Raw genomic sequence first — 22,492 nt, forward strand, 5'->3', positions numbered from 1 at the left:
CAGCAGCCACTGAAAGAAAACACTAATAAAGTACTAATAAATTTGATTTGTATTGTATTTTTCAGAAGAGACTTCTGCTCAGACAATAAACAGCAATAATAGAAGCCAATCAGGTGAATGCAGAGATCATAGCTGGGAAACCACTGTATTATAAAGAGAGGCTTACTGAGAATTGTAAAACTCTTTGGTTCATTGTGGTTGCCTCCTGAAGAAATTTGTAATCCCATCAAATGTACCACAACAGTAATAACATTTTGACTGTGACTTTGGTTAACTGTTTGTGAGATGTGGAAATGACAGGGCTACTGATTCTTTTTCTATCTGCCATGTTCTGTTTTAATATGTAATCTAAAAATATATTTCTTTTATCTGATCCTGATTGGTTTGAAACACTGCTAAATAGATTATCTCACAGATGGATGTTCTTACTGAGAGGGTGACACTTTCTTTGTGAGTGGAAATTTGCTGTGGTGTTTAGTTTCTCCAGAAAAGGAGAGTCCATGTTCTGTCGAGACAACAGAGTCGATAACTGGAAGTGGCTTCCAGACGAGAAGCCAACGAATCACGGATGTCTCCTGCAGATTTTCTCTAGACACATTCTAATACTCAAAGGTTCTACTTAACTATGTGTACACATGCAGTATTCTAAAAAGTGGTTTTCCAACAAGTAATTTACCTTTTAATCTTTATGCAAGTAGTTTGATGTTGTTGTATAACTGCAAAACCTCTTACAACCTGTCTGCACAGGTGGTGTATGACAGCAGTGTGTTAGCAGAGCAGCAGCCTTGTCAGCATTTACACAGGACGTGTTCATGCTCAGTAGTGAGAATAGGTCAACTGTGTTTTGGCAGCACTCAGTGTCCACTCTTGCTGCAGTTATGCATGTAAAACAGAGGAAAAACTGACTTGAGGCGTAATCACAAGCTTTGGGTCATGGAGTGACCACACTGAGGTGTGTCTGTTCTATGACATCATTGACTGAAATTCACCTGTGCAGAGAAGCCTTAAGCAAAAGGTTGGGTTGGGTTGTTGAAGACTACAGTTTCCAACCGACAGTTTACATTCTACATGTTGCCTTACGTGTTACCTCTACGTGTTAACTTACCACGTATTTCTTCATCTTTATCCAGTACTTTTTTACTTTTAATCCAGTGTTTTAGTGTGGAGGAATCTCTGAGACAGCTTTTGGACTTTCATGCTGGGGAATAATATTTACAGAGAAAATGTTTTATTTTATTCACTGAAGAACTATAATATAGTGAATCCAAATAGTCAAGAATTTCCTGACTGTGTTTGGGGTTTTAGCATGTTATTGGGGGTGTTTCTGAAACTTAGCTATGGCTTTGACTTTAATTGCTTACCAAAACTCAACCAAAACATACCCACACAGCCACAGATCAGAGAAAATTAATTTATCAGACCTGTTACAAATTTGACAGACATAAAAAGACAAAAGTCAAACAGCCTGAGTGATGGTTGCCGGTGCCTCTTTGATTTATGATCTGTAATCCTGATCCACAAAGTGAAATAACCTCACATCTTGTCTCGCTGTCATGTCGTCAGATTTACAGAATGTGTCTGACTGTGTGTTGGCCCAGATACTGTCTTGTTGAAGTGCTGGCTATCTTTTATTCTGTCAACCCAACGTGTTTGCACGATGTTGTTCTCGCTCACATTTGCAGTTCTATCTGATTCCTTTAGCTTTACCTGAGCTGATAACAGCTGTGTTTGAATGAACCTGTCTGTTATGTGTGTGCGAGCCAAATAGTGATGTCTTACCTTTTTCCCCTCGCTCACTTTCTATCTTTCCTGCCATACTTACCCTTGTCAGTACAGCTGGCAGCCGTTGTGTGTGTGTTAGGTTGAAATAAAGTGGCAGCTGGATATTTAAATTTATGTTTGCATGTATGTCCGTGATTTTAATGCAGAAATGTGAGTTCACAGATGTACCTCGGTGTGTCTGGTGCTCCATGTTTTCATCAGATAGGAGAATCAGAGGAGAAATGTGCTGTGTGTGTTGTGTATAATATAAAGCGCAAAGCCAGCAGAAGGACTCTAATAATGTGCTGCTTTATTGGGCCCAAACATGATAGCAGCACACATGAAAGAGCTTCTTATCTTGGGTAACTCTTGTTAGCAGGAGGGAGGAATGGACGACTCAGAGACTAAAAAGTGGCTGTTTGTGATGAGTAGTTAGCTCATATCATCAAGTTGAAATGTTGTGAGGGAGACAAAGCAGCTTTTTTTTTAACCTGTAATCTTTGCTTTTGCTTTATCTCTTCTGTTCCTTCTGTTTTTTTTGTTTTTTTTAAATCCTGGCTTCTTTTAATTTAGTTGGTGTTTTTTTTTTGTTTTTTTTCCCAGCAGATTTTCTGGCCGTATTTTACCTGGCTTTTAATAACATCTCAATGCTGAGCATTAAAACACAGACTCTGCCTTTGTCTTCTTTTATCGCTCTCCCTCATCCTCTCAGTTGTGTTAAATTAAACGCTGGCCTTATCTGAATGAAATATTGTAAATATTGGCTAAGCACAGGTGGGGAACTGGAATTTGAAAGCACGTCAAAAGACAAAAAGAAAAGTTTAACTGACAAATGAAGTGTATCAGCACATGAAGTGACAAAGTCCACTTCCCTAATATGTGTCATCACGTGTCTCCTCCAGGTATGTGGTCCTTCTCTGTTTCTGAGCTGGCCATCCCGGGGGCTGAGATCGGGCGCATCTCAGCGACTGACGCCGACCTCGGTGAGAATGCCAAGCTGGAATACACCATCCTGGAGGGAGAGTCCGGGGACACATTTAACATCACCGGGGTGAACCAAGAGGCAATCATCACACTCAACAAGGTGAGGGAATGATGACAGATGGGAAGAGGACAGAAGGGTTGTTTGAATATCATACAGGTGAATGAGGGAAGGGAGGGAGGGAAGGAATGAAGGAATGAGGGAACATGCATGGAAAGGCTTGTAAAGGTAACAGGAAGAAGGGCAGAAGAGGAGTCAACAGATGATGAGGAGGAGGGATGGTGACACAGACAATATGGTCAGGTTTTGAGAGAGGAGTTTTGTTTATGTATATGAGTCAAAGCACAGAGAGAAAACAACATGTTGCCTAAGCCCATTAACCTGGAATTACCTGGAAAACATACAAAGACACAGTATCAGCCTGTAAGGTTTGACAAGCTTCATCTCTCGGCAGGCTTTTCAATGTGCAACAGGCGATCTGTATTCATCTCACCTTTTCTGCTTATCTGACTGCCTTCAGATGAGAGTGTTTGATGGGTTTCTGACAAATGAATTTCCTGCTTGATTCACTGCAAACCAACTTCCCTTTTTATCAATATTTCCATCTGTTTAGTGCAAACATAATGGAACACCCGTATGAAGCTCAGTCAAAGCATGACGCATCCAGATGCAAATGTTTGCACGGGCTGAGCGTAATTTGCAGCAAAAATGTTTTGACCAGCTTTGAGGGTGTTTTGACTGCTGCCTCTCAGCAAAGGTTTTCCCTGTGGAGCTTTTGCATGTGCAAAGATATCAATAAGACCCTGCCTTTTCATCCCGAGATCAGCTGGATAATAGTTCCCTTTAGTGTAATACTAGAAGATTTCAATTTCAAATGGTCATTCCCTGAGCTGCCTGTCATCTCCTATAATCACACTCTTATGAAGACGTGTGTGCACGCTGGTGGGAGATGTGCTGGCACCCGCTCATTACCAGTGTAGCTTGTTGAAGTACATACGTGTCTGTGTGAGGAGACGACCCTCTGTGCTCACATGTAATGTAGACTTAATGCGGAGTAGGTTCCTGTGTGGGAAGTAGGTCTAAGATATGATGCTTTCAAGTCATGAATCCTGCAGAGGTGTCGCAGACACTGTAGTCAAATGTTTGAATGTTTCTCTACAGTAATTCTGTCAGCCTAATGCATGGGCTGTCAGTCATTAGAGTATAGCTTGCCTGGTTGTAGAGCATCCTGTGTAACATGCACTAAATATAGTGTTATATAAGTAGAGTATGCATTCATGACTGCTTATACAGAACCCATAGCACATGCATGGGTACGCTGGGTATGATGAGACTTTTGTGTTTTCATTAAAGAATAAGACTATTCTGTATTTTTTAATGTCAACAAATGCCAAGAAAAGAGCAAAACCAACAATAAATTGATCTGACTCACAAGCACTGCCAAAGTCTGATATGTCTTATTCCTCTGTGCCATTGAATTATTTAAAAAACAATGCACAAATGAGTTGTCACACTGGGTGACACATTCTTTCATTATCACACATGCTATAGCTTATTTTGACTCATTCCCACACACACACACACTGTCCTGCTGCCATAAATACAATGCATAATATGTTTTGTTTTTTGGTTTTTTTTTTAGCAGCACTAAATCCGCTGCTGAAAATAGTCCCTGGCAAATACACTATTTAATCCTTTGTGAGTGATGTTTGCTAAAACCTGTGGCTCTTCCCCAGTTTTTTAAAACAAACTGTTTAGCCTTTTATGGTTTTGAGACATTTTTATCTTCACTGATGGACAAATGGGCTTGGAGCAACAGGAAAAGTAGGGAAGTCAGAAAGGATGGACTAATGCACTGTTGGTTTTGCTTGTCAGAAAAACATAAAATACCTAGATCACGTCCAGATTTGTCTGACAATTTGTCTGTCTCTCTCTCTGTGTATATATATATATTTCATTTTTTTCCATACATAGCCAGTGTGTGCTGTTTTTGCTTGATAAATGACTTAAACAATTAGGCAATTATTAAAGAGCCATGTCAAGCATGTTTTAGGTCATATAAAGATCTTCAATAAGCTTCTTTAATAAAGTATTCTTTGAAATGACATCTACTTCTCCCTCATTAGAACATGCAGAATCTATGAATATTCAAATACTGAGCTGCTTGTTGTTGTTTAACCACTAAACTCAAGATATCTAATTCATAAAATGTCCATTCTGATTGAATGTTTTCTGGAGGTTTCCAGTTTCCACATCACACTTGCATAAATGGCTTTCAAACTAGTTGTGATAAAATCCTGCTGTTCTATACATGTTTCAAGTGAGCACAGAGAAACTTTCCTGCTTCAGCAGATGAACGTGTCAGGTTGTTATGGCTTACAATATGTTTAGAATGGAATACATCTCTCTCAGTGAGTGATGAGTGCGCACAGAGGATTTGTTAATGTGATGCGGCTGTCACTCTGATTGTTACTATTAACACAGAGTCACAGTCTGCTTTGGAGTTCAGATTCTACACCTTGGTGATGCAGAGATCGACTCTGAGTCAATCCCAGTTCACATGTGCGCATAAATCATCCACCCACCACCCTCCCAAGCAAATTATTTCCTCTGATTTTCACCACCCCTGCATGGTCACTTCTGTACCACTCCTTGTAGGCTATACAGCCTTTTAAGTTATATTGAGCAGCGCAAGGTCTCCATGTCATTTTTTTTGTTGTCATTGATGTTTGGGATGTGGAGAAGAACACAGATTGCTAGCATTCCTTGGCGATCCTGTCAGCATGTAGGTAGATTTACATAATATGTGAAGGTGCTGTGCCTTGCACGTAAATGCACACAGCATCTCTCTTAATGGGGAGGAACAGGTATCGTTTCTGCTGCAGGGTATCACTGCAGATCGTGTCGTTAATCATTTGTGACTTATTTCACACACCTGCAACCCATCTGCTATTAACCTGAATTTTAGGCTTTTTTTTTATTACTTGGCATGTCTGATTAACTGCTGTGACTCTAATCTATGCATCACTAATACACTGATAAACCTGAGAATTATATAGTTACATTAGACTTCTCTCTCGCTCTCTCTCTCTCTGTCCCTATCTCTCTTCCCTCTCTCCCTCTCTCTCTCCTCTCTTTCTCTCCCCCTCTCTCTCCCTCTCCCTTCCTCTTTCTCTCTCTCTAAATGAAAATGAAATGAGCTGTGCAAAAATATGCATTAAATATGAATATATGATAATATATGTATATAAAACACATATGCTATGTTAAGTAATTAAAAAAAAGACTCGGTACAAATGAGTCTCTGTCACTATACTTTCGCTCTCACTTGGTTCCAGTGATGCTACACATTTTGGGGGGAATATGATTCAAAAGTTAAATGACCTGCTGAACTTCCATATGCATGCATGAGGATTTAGAGGAACCTGGAGCTGGTCCATGCATCACTCATATCTAGTTCTCTGTTTCTCATAGGTCAGGCTGTCATTGCTGCTTGCTCTGCTTTATAGGTAACAATGCTTCCTTCATTTGTTCACTTCAACCGACTGACCAAATTTAAAAAAAACTAATCGGAGTGCCATCACTGCGCAGGACAGAGTGCGGTGGATTAGAGGATCTGATTTGGAGCATTTTTTGTTTGTTTGTTTTTTAAGAAAACTTTAATAGCAACAACATGCGAAATCAACCAACCTGGTTGTGTGTGCTGGGCACTGCTGTATAACTGTGTATAACTGGTGGGCGTCACACACTTATGTTTTCGGAACACAAAATTGATAAAAGAAAAAGAACAATTGAAAATAAACAGGAAATAACAGCAGACAGAGGGACGTATCTAACATACTTTCCCACTGTATAGAGGGGTGACAGATTGGCACTTTCTCAGTTTTAGGGGTACAGCGCCACCTCAGAATGTGTGGTTATGCCCTCCACAATGAAGTTCTAACATCCAAGGAACATTAAACAAATACTTAGACTGGAGAGACTTAAAACTCAGTAGACAAATGACTGACTAATTAGTCAACTGATCTGGTCATACTGTTAAACAGATGGTGACTTCCCATCTCATCGATCTCCAACCTTTGGCAGGGTTTAAATCTGCCTCCGCTCCGGCGATCGCCGTGACCAGAGACATTATGTTTTGATTTTGTCTGTCCGTCCATTTTCTATCCGAAAGGTCAGTTATTTAATACCATAACTGGGAAACAGAAGGGCACATGGTGACCATATTTCACACTTGTTCAGATAGTGAGTTGGTGACATAATCCTGGGTGTCCACCGTGCTGTGTGTGAAGCCTTCATATTTTATAATGTCTTCTTCTTATGCTTCTTTGTATCAACATCCATACTGAGGCATGGCAATCTACCACAAGCTCTTTGGTTTTGATGATTCACTTCACCTGAGTGTTGTTGCACCATGTTAGGAAGCTGTCTATGAGTCACTCCATATATTATATGATTTTGAATAACCATGGATGTAAACTGTGCATATTGAGACATGCAGCCATGAGGCAGTAATTCTAGATTTTCAGATAACTTGAATATGAAGAAAAGCACCGAGCTTGAATGCCCATGAAACCCTTTGAAAACTCATCAAAAAATGTACGAAGAGTTTCTAAAATGTTGCAATTTTGGAAGTTTCAGAGCAGAAAATAACAGTCATTTGGCAAAATCTCTCAAGAAAATTGTATTCAGAAACTCATATTTATGAACCCCCTGAGTATTGTGTGTTTTTACCAGTGAGTGCACAAGTATTTGTCTGTGTGTGTTCTGGAGGTAAGCCACGCATAGTGGTGCATGTGCCCACAGATTGTGTGTGTGTGTGTGAATTCATCACAGTGTCAGTTCTGAGTCTTGGGTTTGTAGGATTCGTTAAAAACAATCCGCACCTGGAGGTGGTGTGTAGAGCAGGATTTCCAAGCCTAGTAGGAACTCCTTTGAAGAGAAGCAGGGAGGCAGGGTGAGCACTGGATAAGGTAAGAGATGCAAGAAGAAAGAAATGGAAGGCGAGGACCCAGGAATGAGGAGAGGAGAAAGGATGAAGTGGGAGAGACTAGTGCTGAGGGAAGAGTGTTAAAATGAGGTCCTGAGAGGCAGTGGCAGCAGAAAGTGCAGTATAACAAGGGAGTAAGAATATGAAGGAACTAAAGAGAGACATGCAAAGACAGAGGGAGGGAGACGCAGAGACAGCAAGAGCTGCAAAATCAGTGACAGATACAGAGAGAAATTAGCACAGCTAGAGACTGAGAGGCACAGGGAGACTGAAATAAAAAAAAACAAAAATGAAAAAGATAAAAAATAAATAAAGAGAACTAAAATTAAGAAAAAAGGAGATAAGGAGGGAGGCTGCGTGGCAATAACCAGATGGAAGAGGTGAGAGCATGGAGTGAGGGGGGGGGGGGTCATCCAGCTATGTGTAAAAGGACAATTGATCAGTTGGGCAATTGGCAAATCTGTTGGGAAAATTACATATAAACAAATACAGTGAACACCTCCCACCCACAATATTCCTCCCACTGGATTCAGCCACAGCAATCTCAAAGGGACAAACAGCATGTACAATTAGTTTTTCAACATGGCCTCCTTCATGCTGTTTTGTGTTGCTTTAATCCTTCTTCTAATGCACCAAGACAGGCACATATATAGATTAGACCAGCACTGCTGCTATGAGTGACATATTTAAACTGAAGACTCACGGGTTACATGTGGATTCATTGGGAACGCTTGCGAGCTAAGTGGAACACATTCTGAATATTTACAGATGCTGCAAGGCACCAACTCAGGTGGGTGTATTGCAGTAAACTCTTCATATGAATAAAGAAGACCTGACTTGAGAAGGTTAATAGGGACTTAGCCTTTTAGAGAATCCACGCACAGCTAATGAAAAACATGCTACGACTAATAGAATTAAAACAAACAAAGCATAAAATTAGTGCTAAGCTTCCCCTCAGTTTCCGCTTCGTTTAACAAAGAAAAAAAATCAAACACTGGTGCTTTTTTAAAAAAATGCAGGCGTGCAATTAGAATGCTCAGGGTGTGATAACTACACACGTCCATTTTTCAGAGTCGTAAGGCTTTTCAAACTGTAAAGACTTTTAACAGGGGAGCGAGATGATCTGTGTGCCCCTGGAGAAGGGAGGATTTCCAGGCGGAACAATTTGTGCTGCCACAGAGTCAGCCTTGACCTTGCTGGTCATCTCGCTGCTGTGGGCTGAATCTCTTTAACCACTGATCTAAGATGCACACTCCCTCACTCACACACACACACACACACACACAGGCACAGATACAGGGAATGATGCACACCTACACAAGCACCAATAAACCATAGAGAGATATATACAGAGGCACACATCAATGTAACACACTTGACCTTGCAAGCTCCATGTGTTTAAACTGCGAGGAATGAGGGGGAAAAAAAGCTGCAAAGGGGTGAGACTGCTCATTTAAGGACGGTGAGGGATGCTGTACTGTGTTTTCACATCAGAATGATGTGTCACATGGTAGGAGGTGGGTGGGAGACTGAGCTGTGAAGAGGCAGCTGGGGGGTTAACAGCAGATAAATAGAGTCAATAGAGGGAGATGAAGGATGGAGTTGGATGGAGATAGTTAAAATGAGATGGAGAGAGAGAGGAAGCGTGCAAAGACAAAATGGGGGGGGAGGAAAAGGAAGCAGACAGATGAAGATGAGGAAGACCGTGGAGGAGAAAGGAGAATGAGAACACGGTAACTGCATGGAAAGGCGAGGGTTAGACAGGGACACGCCAGAGAAGCTGGGTCATTAACAGCCTGCAAGTCAGGATGCCAACTGAAGCTGCCTGCTGCTTATCATTGCTTATTTACTGTCAGTCCCACAGAGACCCCCAGGAATAAAAAGATTTCTCTCCCTCTTCCATTCGCCCATCCTCTATCTACACCCACCCCATTACGCCCCATCCCCACCCTCACCCCCTCCCTTCTCATCATCAGCCGCTGTCTCCCTGCATTTCATTACTCTCTCTCTCTCTCTGTCTGATCTCCCCACACTTGTCCAAATATAGGGAGACACATAAGCTGAAATGCAAGTAACATATGCAAGCACACACACATACACACGTATAGAGCATCCCCACCCCTTCTCCCGTTCTCTCTCCCTCGCCTCGCCTTGTCCTAGCTCTGGTTTGTGTCTTGAGGTCATGTCAGACATGTGTGTTGTTTGTCTATGGCTGTGACTCAGCCCAGGTCTGCACACATACACACCATTTCTCAAAGACTCACGGATAGACACACATGCATGACACAAACACTGCAAACACATTCATTCATTTTAGATTAATTTCTTCTCTCTAGTTTATAATGAGTTTTATTTTATGGTCCTTTGTTCCATTCTTCTCTTTCTTTTTACCCTAACTGGTCAGCTCTGATCCACTCCAGTTATTTACTTATTACATATTGCTGCTAATGAATGTACATATTGCTGCTAATAGATTTTTGATACAGCCTGTGAACAAGGCCATGGTGTAAGTAGCAGGTAATTGAAGAATTAGCATAACACTCTCCAGTGCAGTAGCTCCTTGACATTGCTCTGCAGCAGTGCCCCCTAATGGCCAGAGGGTAACATTTATTTAAGTCCTAACTGATAGATGATGATTGAGATTTCCTTAAAAATCAATGAACTCATCAAAGCCTAGTCAACTGCTACAATGAGAAGCAATTAGAAGAGAAGGAAAAGACATAGAAGCTCTTGTTATCACATTGATCCGATGGACGCAGATACTTAACATGCAAATCAGATGTGATGGTTTAATATATAACTTTTAAGACAGAATGAGGAGGATTTGTCAGTCTGTAAACAGATCATTCAAAGTTGGGCCCTGGCTAGCTCAGTGACACCAGAGGAACGGGCTTCCTGACCGTCGTTTGCCAGAACACAGCCCAGTATACTGCCAGCAGCCCCTACAACCTGCACGCTGTTATCGGCTGGGGGCACAAGCCCACCGCCCAAATTTATCCACACTACAGCAAAATAAGAAAATACAGGCAGAGCACAGGGTCTCTGCAGATATAGACACCATCTCACACTTCTAGTGGTTCATAAATGATGAGTGAGAGAAATTAGTTTTGTATGAGTCTTGTTTTTTCAGGAAAAATCTACTCAGTCTGCCTTTAGGGCTCAGTGTGTTTTTACTGGGAGAGCATTTATAACCACTGATGCAGTAAAGAAACTTTCAAAACAAACTAGGAATATGCCCTGTGTTCACAACACCTCATTACACATGTGTAACTAGATGCAACACAAGGCTTGTTACAACATCATTAATACCAATCCAGCGGTATCCCGATTCAGGACGTTCCCTTTTGAGGTATGTTTTCGGGGTGCTGTGAGCTGTGTAAGCCTGCTATTTGTGCGCTTTTCATTCCTCTTACCTGGGGGACAAGTTAGCTCGCACATGTGTCAGTTTGGCGTTATTATTTCCATATGCTCTCACTTAAACGGCTGGCTAATCCTCGGTCACACGCCAGCAGCGCGCCCAGGATTATCTGTGTTTGTTTTCTCACGCGAAGGAGAGATTGTGCTAATCTCCTCAGAGGAAAAACGGGAAAGAGATGGAGGGAGCGAGAGAGAGAGAGAGAGAGAGAGAGAGAGAGAGAGAGACCAATCTCTTGTTCACAAGTTGAAAAAAGGAAGACATTGGACATCTGAGAGAAAAATAAGACAGAAGACAAGAGACAAGTGACAGAGGGAAGGGAGGGCGGCAAAGGAAGAACAAAGTCAAAAGGGAGATTTAGAAGAGTCTTTGTTCTCTCAACTCTGCAGTTGTGCTTGTTGGCAGAAATGTCCAAAGCTGCGTGTGTCATCAGACAAATGTGATGTATGATCTTGATTTAGAATGCACGAAATCAAGAAAGAACTCAAGCTGCCAAGGACAGCAGGGCGCCGAACACACACAAGCACGTACGTCACAGACCATATATACACACTCTGTGGTCCTCTCAGATGAAAATCTTCTTATTTTCCATCGGTTACAGAGCAGTTAATAAGAAGCACCCCCTCTGTGATTTGAAGCCTCTCCCCTTCATCAGTGTACATTTACTGTGATGCATTCACACACACACTTTGTCAATCAAGCATGTATGCCTGTAGGTCGACCCCTTTGAGAAGACATGTATTATGTATCGCCAGTCTAGCATTCAGGTTAGCTAATTAATTTCTGCTAAGTGAGAAAATTTGAAATTAAGATTACATAGAGAAATTTGAATTTCATAACGGACTGCCAGAGCACCGCGTGGCAGGACAAGAGAAGGTTACACTCGAAGATTGTGTGGGAGTGTGTGTGTGAGAGGAGGGCAGCGCTAACTAGAAATAAGGGACAGTGTAAGCATATACTAGAGCTAAAACTAACAATTATTTTAAGTGTCAATGAATTTTTTGATTGTGTTTTTGAATTGTTTATCCCTGTGTACTGTCAAAAATGCCCTTTATAATTTGCTAGAGACTGAGTCTAACTTGAATCTTCATATCAGTGTTCCAAAGCAAAAATGATATTCAGTATACTGTGTTACAAAACTGAGAAAGCTGTTGCAATTTCTGGGTTGCGTGACTTACATCTCATTTCCACATAGCTCTCTGTGTGTACGCCAGTCAACCGGACATCTATTCTATCATTCATTCCCACAGAAACCTAATGTCTAATGTGCTAATGTGCAGTTTCCTCTTTCTGTTTTATATTTCAGAAAGGAATTTGCTGGACTATGTTGAAAATTTTTGGAAAAGTTTTGCACAGGATTGGAGCAGATCATGTGCACTGTGTGATACAGAATGTTGGTATGGAAACAAATTAGCCAACAAACTATTTCATTAAATTTGCTCAGTGGGAGTCAAATTGTGCTGGTTTAGCTAGCATTGGCTTCATGCCAACTGTGTTACTTATGGAGTGCATGCCAGTGGTTCACACGTATTTTGATAAAATATTTAACTGAACTGGCTACACACCTGGCGGGTCAACCTCCAGTTTGGTCCGTCTTGATACACTCGAGGGCATGCATGGTATATATACTGAATTAATTAATAATACACAACAAACTGTGTGGGAATGAGAGGTAAAATGCAAGCTGTGCTCACAGGTACTGGGACAAGAAAGCCTTCAGGGTTTTCAATCAGAAAGCCTTTACGAGGTCAGATCTCATAGTGTTAAGAACGGTGTTGTGCCTAAACGTGTTCAATGAACGATCGTTCAGATTTCCATAGAGCTTTCCAGGCGAAAGCCCACACTAAACACACCATAAACGGCCCTTAATATGTAGCGGAAAAACCACCCAACCTGGCAACAGCAGTCATACCTGTCGCACAGTCCTGTTTCTGTTTTCATAATAAAGATAAAGACCATTCAAGCAGCAAGTTTTTCCTCATGTTTTTGAGAATATACTGTAGGGATGAAAGCTTCAGCTGCTACTAGTGTGGACTGAATGGGCAGCACCAAAGCGTTAGGGAAATGCCAGTATTTGGAGGGCTGTCGCCTCAATGCTAATGTGAACCTTGGCTGGATAAGGATTCAAAATTGGATACAAAGATGAATCTGACCCATAGTTTCAGTGTTAAAACTGATAAAATAATTGCTGTCTGTGGTTCTCTTTGGGCTGTGGCAATAATTTTGACAAATAATAGCTCGCAGCAGCGTATTGAAGAAAAAAGAACTATGAACTAGTTCATTTTTGGAACCTTGAACTTAGTTCAAAATTTTGAATCATGAGCTTAAAACTGAACTACTTTCATTTTAAAATTTGTGAACTGAACTTTGAACTAGTTCATGTAGAGAGTGAACTTTCCCAACACTGGTAACGAACAACAAAGCTTGTAGCACACACAGGATGTTGTGGGTGAATGGGTCATTCACAGGACTTTCACCCAGCAGATTGACGTTTATGTCCCACAAGAAGCCTTCTTTTTTTACATATGTAACCATTATTCTACAAGCTCTTGACCAGATGCAACATCTAGACATCTAAAGATCTAGTGATGAACACCAGAGCAATAACAGAAATGTGAGGGGATTGGGAGTGTAAGCGATCATGAGTCTTTTTGAATTTGTGAAAGACATGAACAAGCTAAAATACTGTGCCTTTTAAGATGTGTGTGTTCCGCATAAGCCACCAGAAAGCATTTGAGTGTGTGTGTGTGAAAAACATTTGTGAGGAGCGTTCACATCCATCCACACGTGCACAGGACAGAAAAACACAACAATACTGAAAAACTGAAAAATGGTGGGGTCGCTGTGTGATAAGTGCTTTCTATAAGGGCGAATGAGGGAGAAGGATGAGTGTGTGTGTTGTGGTTTGTCAGAGTTGGTGCCCTGTCACACTCACACCAGGGGGAAAAGATGGGTGAGAGCTGAGGGGCGGGGGGTGGTGATGGAGTGTGTGAGGTTGCGAAGGAGGGAGAACAAAGTGATGGAGTGCTGGATGGAGGGAGTGAGGGGGGTGATGAGTGTGTGCTCACAGTGTAAGTGACACCTCTCCTCCTCAGACAGATTGTCTCACTCTGTGCCCGTAATGTGGACTCCCTTAGAAAACATTCTCCCTCTGTCTACAGTCTACCTCTACACACACACACACACACACACACACACACACACACACGCACTCCATTTCCACAGACAATTCTTCTTGTTTATTTATTTTTCCTGCAAAGATATTCCCCAAATTGCCTACATTTCGAAGCCTTTCAATTTCTCTGCATAATTTTTGAATCAATCTTCACCTCTTTCCAAAACTGCTGATTTTTCTGTGAAGCATTTTACTCTGGAATACAGTTCAGAGAGAGGGAAGAAAGAAAGGAGGCAGAGAAATAGAAAAAGAGAGATCAGAAAAGAAGGAGAGAGAGCGCAAGCTAAAGGATATCAATAATCCCCACTGCTGCTGGGATCTTTAGAATGATATTTTTTCCCCCCTGTGTTTGAATGTGACAGCGAGTTTTCTGCATAGTCAGGGAGCCTATTTATCATCTGTCTAACATGATTCTTTGTGCCAGTCAAGATAAAATGAATCATATGCGCGTTTACTTTAAGGACAAACACATACTGACAGAGGATGCACTGGCCCAAATGAAATGTACTTGCCCCTCACATACACAATAATACCTCAAATAAGTATTTTGAACCATACCCAGATGTGTTTCTTTCCTGAAATTTAATCAGCAGCAGGTGGATGTCAGTGTCTCTCTCTCTGTGTGTGTGTGTGTGTGTGTGTCAGACAGTGGATATATGTGATTACCTGTGCATCTGCCCTAGCTAACAATCATCTCAGCAAACCTGATCAGAGGCATTGCTTCAGAGCCTGCACACTGGTGGGAGTATGGCACACAATCACACGGACACCTCAGACAAATAGTCTTCATAACTTCACGGTAACAAACAATCCATCGGGTCTGAGCCACTATCCCAAATGAAATCTCCTCTACCTGTGTAGATGCAAGGATGCACAGGAATTTTAACACTTCTTGCAGCCGGGTCTCCATACTGATGGTGATGATAAACAAGGGAAGGGGTTTTATGAAATACGGTGTGGTTTTGTTTTCAGTTTTATTGTAGGAAAATCTTTCCACATCACAGCTCTGCAGGGAAGCAGGCGATTTCCACAACCTTTTAAAATAAACTCCAGAGCCCTACTGTATGTTCACAAAAACAAGTTTCTTTCCCAAAAGATTTCACTTGCCTGAAACTACTCCTACCGACATGTTTGTAACATGCTAACACAGTACGCTACCCAGATACCTACCAACATAGTGTGTTGCCAGCACTACAACACCAAACAATGCTGGAGCTTGATAAAATGTTCAATGCAAATGCTCTAAGTACCACATGCCTTCATCCATCTGTGCTGCATGCAGATAGCAGCACTAACCTTACATTACTCCTACATGTAGATCAGCAACATTCAACCCTGCAGATACACATCCCCTAGTTTTAGCGTGACAAAAAAATCCCACACTAGTTCTAAGTAATGTCAAACCAACCCTCAGACATGTAGCTACTTCAGTGTCGGAGCCCTTAAAAATAATCTCAACTCTTTGAACATCAGGGATCTCAACAGTGATGCTGTAACATCAACACCTCTGCTTCACATGAAACCCACCATCTAAATATCCACCCACAACCACCTTCAGAGCATCACTTCACAAATCCAAACATCACAACATATAAGGTAGCCATGGTATTCTTTACTCCAAATCATTCTCAGCTGGTTCTGGATGAGACCATTTTCTGGCTTCTGCTAGCTGTTATCTGTTGGAATAATTCATCATTTGCCATCTCTCTGCTTTTGATGTGTAATTTAGCAGCCAACTGTGTAAAATTTGGTGTGAGAATTGAATCAAATGAAAGCACAAAACATCTCATTGGATCTGATGCTTCTAAAAGTGACAAAAAAGTTCTTGCTATTAAAAAGTGTCACCGTTACTCATTTCACAGTAAGTGTGTATCTAAACCTACGATTATATACTTCTATATCACACATTTCCATCCCTTCTAACTCCCCCTTCTCCGTTGTCCTCCCCAGGCAGTAGACTATGAGAGCCGGAGCTCCTACTCCTTTTCTGTGGAGGTCCTGAACCCCATAGTGGATCCTCGCTTCTTGCGTCGAGGCCCCTTCAAGGACCGGGCCTCCATCCGAGTAGCAGTGCTGGATGCCGATGAGCCTCCGAGGTTCTCCCGAGCCCAGTACCACATGGACGTGTCTGAAAACTGCCCACCAGCCTGCACTGTCGGCAGAGTGAGCGCTGTAGACCCTGATACGGGTCTTACCAATAATATCAGGTGAAGTAGACGGCCTTCGTCCTCATAAAGCATATAGAATTTCAGCAGTAGTGTTATTTCCTGTACAGTTAGCTAATGAAAATCTGGATGAGCTCAGCTGAAGATGGTTTACTTTTCACTGTGTCCCTTATCATGCTCTTGTGTGCTCTTGTGAATTGTGGACAGTTTTATTAAATGAATATGTCAACAATTTGGACGGCATGCAAATTTGGTTTCTTGTTGAGTGTTAATTTATTGTACAGATTAAAGATTAAGATGTAGACCTAATTTGAAAATGATTGACCTTTTGAGGTGCTAAGGCTGGGTGTCACACCAGCTTTGCACCCATCTCCAGTCTTTGTTTGAAGCCACTAGCAAACTGCTCTCTGTAGCTTTATATTGACTATACAAACTTGAGAATGGTGTCGATCTGAATCTCAGGAAGAGAGCGATTAAGCCTATTTCCACAAAATGTTCTTCAAATAATTTACTGTTTAGGAAATCATAACAATACTGTTTCATTTACAGAGGAGTCTCAATTCTAAAAATCTCAGTTCTAGAAAATCAAGAACTTAATGGTGCTGAGAGACCTATTTCCTAGTTTATTTAATGTTTTAGAGGGTAGAATACATAAGTTTGTGGGTCCAATCCTTTCACTTCTGTTTGCAGTCAGATTTGTCACAAATAATTCGAGGCGGGAGGCTAGTGAGTTGTCTGTAACAACCACAGAAAACCGTGTCCCAATTAGCAGCGAAAGTGCTACGAGTGAGTATGTGGGGAGGAATGATAGCTGGTATATTCATAGAGATATTTAGATAATTGGTGGCACTTCAAAAGAACTCCTATCAGCTGCGATAATCTCCCTATATTAATTCTTTGGCCATTTGAATGCAGACTTCCTTATCTCTCCCTCACACTCTCGCCCTGTCTACTTCTTTCACTCTGCACCCCACTGCCATCTCTGCTTGCTCCTTCCTTTACTCTTTCCTTCTTTACTTCTGTCTGCCCCTTCCTCATTTCAATTTCATTCAACACAACTATCTTTCTCCACCCAACTTATTTTGTCTATTCCAGGTTCTCCATTGATCCTCAGTCAGACCCAGAAGCCCTGTTTCGTATCACCCCAGACACGGGCCTCATCACCACAGCCATGGAACTGGACCGGGAACGCGAGCACTGGCACAACATTACTGTCATTGCCACCCAGAGAGGTAATGCTGAGACATCATTAGAGCTTGTTCAGTTTTTATTATATTTCTTACTATGAGCTTAAAGCCTGCAATAAATCAAGCATTTTACCACCGCTGACACCTGCACCCACTGATGAGTATGAGGATGTAAGAGGTTTATGGAAGTGTAAACTGGATATTGTACAGTATCTGAAGAGCAGAGTATCCAGTGTGCGATACACTTCAGTAAGCGGATTAGTGCTCCGTTCATCAAGACATGAGGAGAATGCTGTTTGGTGCCACAAATAGTTTGATACAGCCTGTCTGAGAATCAATTGATCCATATCGTGTGAGTTATCTGATGTTGCAACAGATCTGTTCTCATAAGGATTCAATTGGAAAGAAAGAAATAAAGCAACAGATCGAACACACCTGCTTTACAGAGACACGGTGGCTGCAAAGGAGAACAGTGAACACCTTGCTATGGTCCTGGAGAGATAACATAGACTGTAATGACAGCATGAGAAACGAATCACATAGTGTGGTTTGGTTTAAAGAGTAAATTTGACTATGTTTTAGACGTATGATGTGTGTAGCTGTGTGTAGTGTTGCTCTTTATGCTTTTTGACTAAACATTTCCTGTGCTTTTAACAAATGTTACACAAACATGAGTAACTGGTGCATTTGTTGGGTGCTATTTTCGGTCTTGGATCAATACAGACGTGTCGCTAGTGTGAGTATTTCTGGTAGCAGGTGTGTGTGTGGGATTGACTCATAATAAACTGCAGTACTCATGTTCATGATATAGAAAAGAGATTAAATGAGAAAGAGTTACCACACTGATGTGTTTTTAATAGTTTTCCAATAAAGCTCTACGGAGATGGATCAGATATATACAGACACATAGTATTTGTTAATAGGATTCATTGTGGATTTTGGTCCTTTCATGGGATTTGTTGACAACAAGAAAAATATAGAATATCACCAAACTAACTAACTACCGTGGCTGTATATCAGAAAACATATAATATAAATATATATAATTGTCATATGAATCATCTAAACAGTCATATATGTTTATGAAAGCAACGACAAAAGATGTCTTCCCAGCAACAGGATTGCCAAATCAGAGGATGCTTCTATGGACCATTTCAGAAGACAATTTTTTGTTTATTGTTTTGTTTGAAATTAACACCAGCCTCCTGCTAAATCTTGGCTAAGTCCTAATAGTTATTTTTGTCAGGTGATGAGCTATTACTTGGATCTCATTCAGAGCCCTGAAAAACTCAAACTGGGAGGTGTGAAAGTGAGAAAGTGAATGTATTGTTGCAGAAAGCTGTCCAGTGACTGCTATGTTCAAGGGAGGGAAGTTGTTTGCCTGCCAAGTCTTGCTCTGGACAAAGTTAATCTCAACTTAAAATCTACCCAGGGCTCCTTGTGGCAGCACTGTTGGTAGGACAGTGGAGTCAGCACAGTGAGTGCCTGTCTTGAATAATGAGCTCTGTCTAATAAACAGACTGTCAGAGGCTGTGTTGACATAAAGCACAGTAGGGGGCCTGCCATGGCCATGAGCAGGCCAGCTCACCCTCTGACACTACAGCAAGAGCTCATTTTCAGCTTTTCAGTGATGGGAACCAGTCGCTGTCATCCATGACACAGTGTCACAGCTCCAGGTTTGAGAACATGGTGTGGGAGTGTGTGTGTGTCTGTGTGTTTTTCCTTGTAGAAAGTGTTGCCCACTGTGTTGCTGGGTTGCCTGCTTAGATAAATTTGCAAAGTTGAGTGCTGCTGATCCTGGATTGTGTGAGCACTACACAAGAGCAGCCTAAAATGTAACGGTGAATGTTCAGCTCAGAGTGTGCGTTTCAAGCGTGGCTGTGAGAACTTCATGTTCAAGTGTGTGTGTTCAAGTGAATGGGGTGCTGGAGACCTTCTGCCAATCCATTTAAACTGTGCCCTTGTGTAACTGCATGCAGATTGACTGCTTTCTGCATCGCTCCTCTGCTCCTTCTCTCTCTTTGTTAGAAACACACACACACACACACACACACACACACACACACACGCGCTTGACGCAATGAGATGCTTTGGCTAAGAACGGAACAGTCTGATGTGGAAAAATTTGACTGCTTCTCCTGCTGGGAGTCTGGAAGCTGTAACACAAGCCAAATGAAACCAAATGTACTACTGTACATTTAGCCAATTGTTCGCTTTCTAATGTAATCTGAGTGCTGTTGAAGTTTTTGGACAAAGGCTGAAATGTTTGATCTCATCTATGAGGCCAATTGAATGGACTTAATGGAATGCAAATGTGTGCCTGTGTGTTTGACTACACTGGTGTATGTTGCATTGGAGAATTGTTTTCATATATTCTTGCAAATACAGCTGTCTGTAGGCCTCTTGTGCCCTGTTGTAAGGTGTCTGCTCCTGATTGGCTCTTTCAGACAATCCCAGCCAGGTGTCCAGAGTTGTGGTTGCAGTAGAAACATTAGACTTGAATGACAACGCACCCGAACTGGACAGGCAATACACTACAGCCATGTGCGACTCATCCTCCATCGGGCAGGTCAGTATGAGTTTAAGTGACTATCGATGTTTGACTATTAGTTTGCATGGAGAGTTCTGTTCCATAGCTGCAGTTTCAGTCTGCATGTGTAAAAATGATTTTTAATAGCATCTTTCAAATTATTCGGCTGCATGGAACAAGCTTTTGTTTGTATGACAATGAGACAATCCCAGTGAAAATTGATGCAGTCTATTGGTCTTTTTCCACTGCAGGAACATAACAAAGCATCATTTGACGTATAGCCATTGTCACAGGTTCTGCTTTTGTTTCCACTTTTTCCCACCAGGCTTGGGGACAAGTTCTTGGAACTAAATTTTGGCACTGTTCATGTGGTGATATGAAATGCAAGTTCCAGGTCCTTTCAAGGGTTGCTGGCAGTGCTGAAGATTGTAATTTGTCAAGAAGATGCAAAAGAAACTAGTGCCAAAGCCTTATAAGGGCTGTATGTGTTACTTTGAGATCATTCATGTCTGCGTTCCATTCATGGGTTTGAATACATTTAATTTTGGTTCATGACCAAATACTTGCAAAAAAAAAAAAAAAAAGAAATCATATGACCATACTACTCAGCTATAGTCTAATAAAGGTTTGATTTGTAAGAACTGCAGTTTAAAACATTTAAATTAACTTTAGTTAACAGTCAAACTAAAGCTATCAACAGATAAATTGATTGATGTATTGATGTTATGTCAAAGTCTAAGTCTCTGTTTTGCAGAGAAGTTTACTGAAATTAGCATGCTAACTAGCTAGCCTTGGCTGTCCTTTTTCATGAACTCTCTTTGCAATTAGTCTAATGAGTAAATAAAACAAGCTCCCAAAACATCAAGAAAGTAAATAATCTTAAAGATTTTCCTTACTGAACAGAAAAATCCAATGGCACACCTTATAAATTTAAACCTTAACCATCTTGCATTGTCTTTCCATGATCACAGCCACTGTAAAGTTATCCCTAGTTATTATTATTGGTGCAGATAAATCATATATCTACAATCTGTTAACACATTGTTTGTCAGATAAGAAATTAGATAAGATGTCTGTCCTGTCAGTCGTCAGAGTCATTCATTTCAAGCAATGGTGTCTCCTGTAAGGAAACACACAGCACCTTCAAAGCTGTTTCCACTCAAGTGAGGAAACAGATTATACAGTGTTATGCCTGTTCAAGTATAGAAGCATATACACCTATGTAGCATTAAATTACACTATACCCTCACTTCCAGTGAAGGTAAATCATAATGCTTCAGCATACCAAGACATTTTGGACAATGCTATGCTTCCAACTTTGTGGCAACAGTTTGGAGAAGGTCCTTTTCTGTTCCAGCATGACTGTGGCCCAGTGCGCAAAGCAAAGTCCAGTCCAGTTGGGATGAACTGGAATGGATACTGGGAATCAAGTTTTTTCATCCAGCATCAGTGTCTGACCTCACAAATTCTCCACTGCATTAATGGGTGAAAATTCCCGCAGAAACACTCCAAAATCTTGTGGAAGCTCTTACAGCTACAAAGCTGTCTATGTATTGTGATGTCATTAAAGTTGCCATTGGTGCAATGGTCAGGTGGCCTAATACTTTTGTCCATATAGTGTCTTTTCGGATAATGCAATAAACAGTGTGCCCATTCATCAGAGCAGGAGAATCTTCCATGGCTCAGAGTGCAGCAGGTATTCGCACTGTAATTAAACACAGACTGTCTCCCTCCCTGCCACAATCCATCTTGATTTATTTGTGTTCTCGTCTCTTTTATTTGTCATGGTGCTCTTATTTGATCCTATCTCAATTATAGAAATAATCTTTGTGCTCCTCAGTCTCTTTCTGTAGACCATCCTTTGCTCTTTTTTTCTATCCTCCATTTTCAGTACTCCATGCTGGCTCCATCGCTATAATTTGGCATCTTGGCCCATCTGTTGTTTTTGTTGGGTTTTTTTTCATTGCTCTGTTTGTGTCTTTGTTGTTTCGCCACTAAATCTGTGATTCTATGGCAACAGCGTTGATTTGTTTCTTCCTGTGATGTTCGTGTTTGTGTTTGTGCATACTGTTGTGTGAGCGAGTGGGACACAGCTCAACGAAGAAGGATTATGATATCTTCGAATGTGTTAGGGCTGTGTATGCATGTCTTTGTATGACAAGTCATTAGCCGAAACGTGTTTGAATATTCACACACAGTAACTGATCTTCTGGAGGCCTGGAGATACAGACTAACTCAGAGAGCATGCGGCAGCCTTCATCCCTGCATTCAGTCTTGTAACTATCAC

General features: G+C 41.3%; 1 protein-coding gene across 5 annotated transcripts in view; it reads left to right on the forward strand.

Moving 5' to 3' along the window:
• The window catches only part of LOC124069728 (cadherin-24), a 133,229-nt gene that overhangs the window by 96,034 nt on the left and 14,703 nt on the right, over nt 1-22,492 (forward strand). For all 5 annotated transcript variants that reach the window (XM_046409132.1, XM_046409133.1, XM_046409134.1 and 2 more), the window contains 4 exons: nt 2,664-2,845; nt 16,274-16,530; nt 17,584-17,720; nt 20,123-20,244. In XM_046409132.1, coding sequence (XP_046265088.1) covers nt 2,664-2,845; nt 16,274-16,530; nt 17,584-17,720; nt 20,123-20,244 — 698 coding nt within the window. The remainder of the gene's footprint in view (nt 1-2,663; nt 2,846-16,273; nt 16,531-17,583; nt 17,721-20,122; nt 20,245-22,492) is intronic.

This window comes from Scatophagus argus, chromosome 13 (assembly GCF_020382885.2).
Source record: "Scatophagus argus isolate fScaArg1 chromosome 13, fScaArg1.pri, whole genome shotgun sequence".
Lineage (NCBI taxonomy): Eukaryota > Metazoa > Chordata > Actinopteri > Scatophagidae > Scatophagus > Scatophagus argus.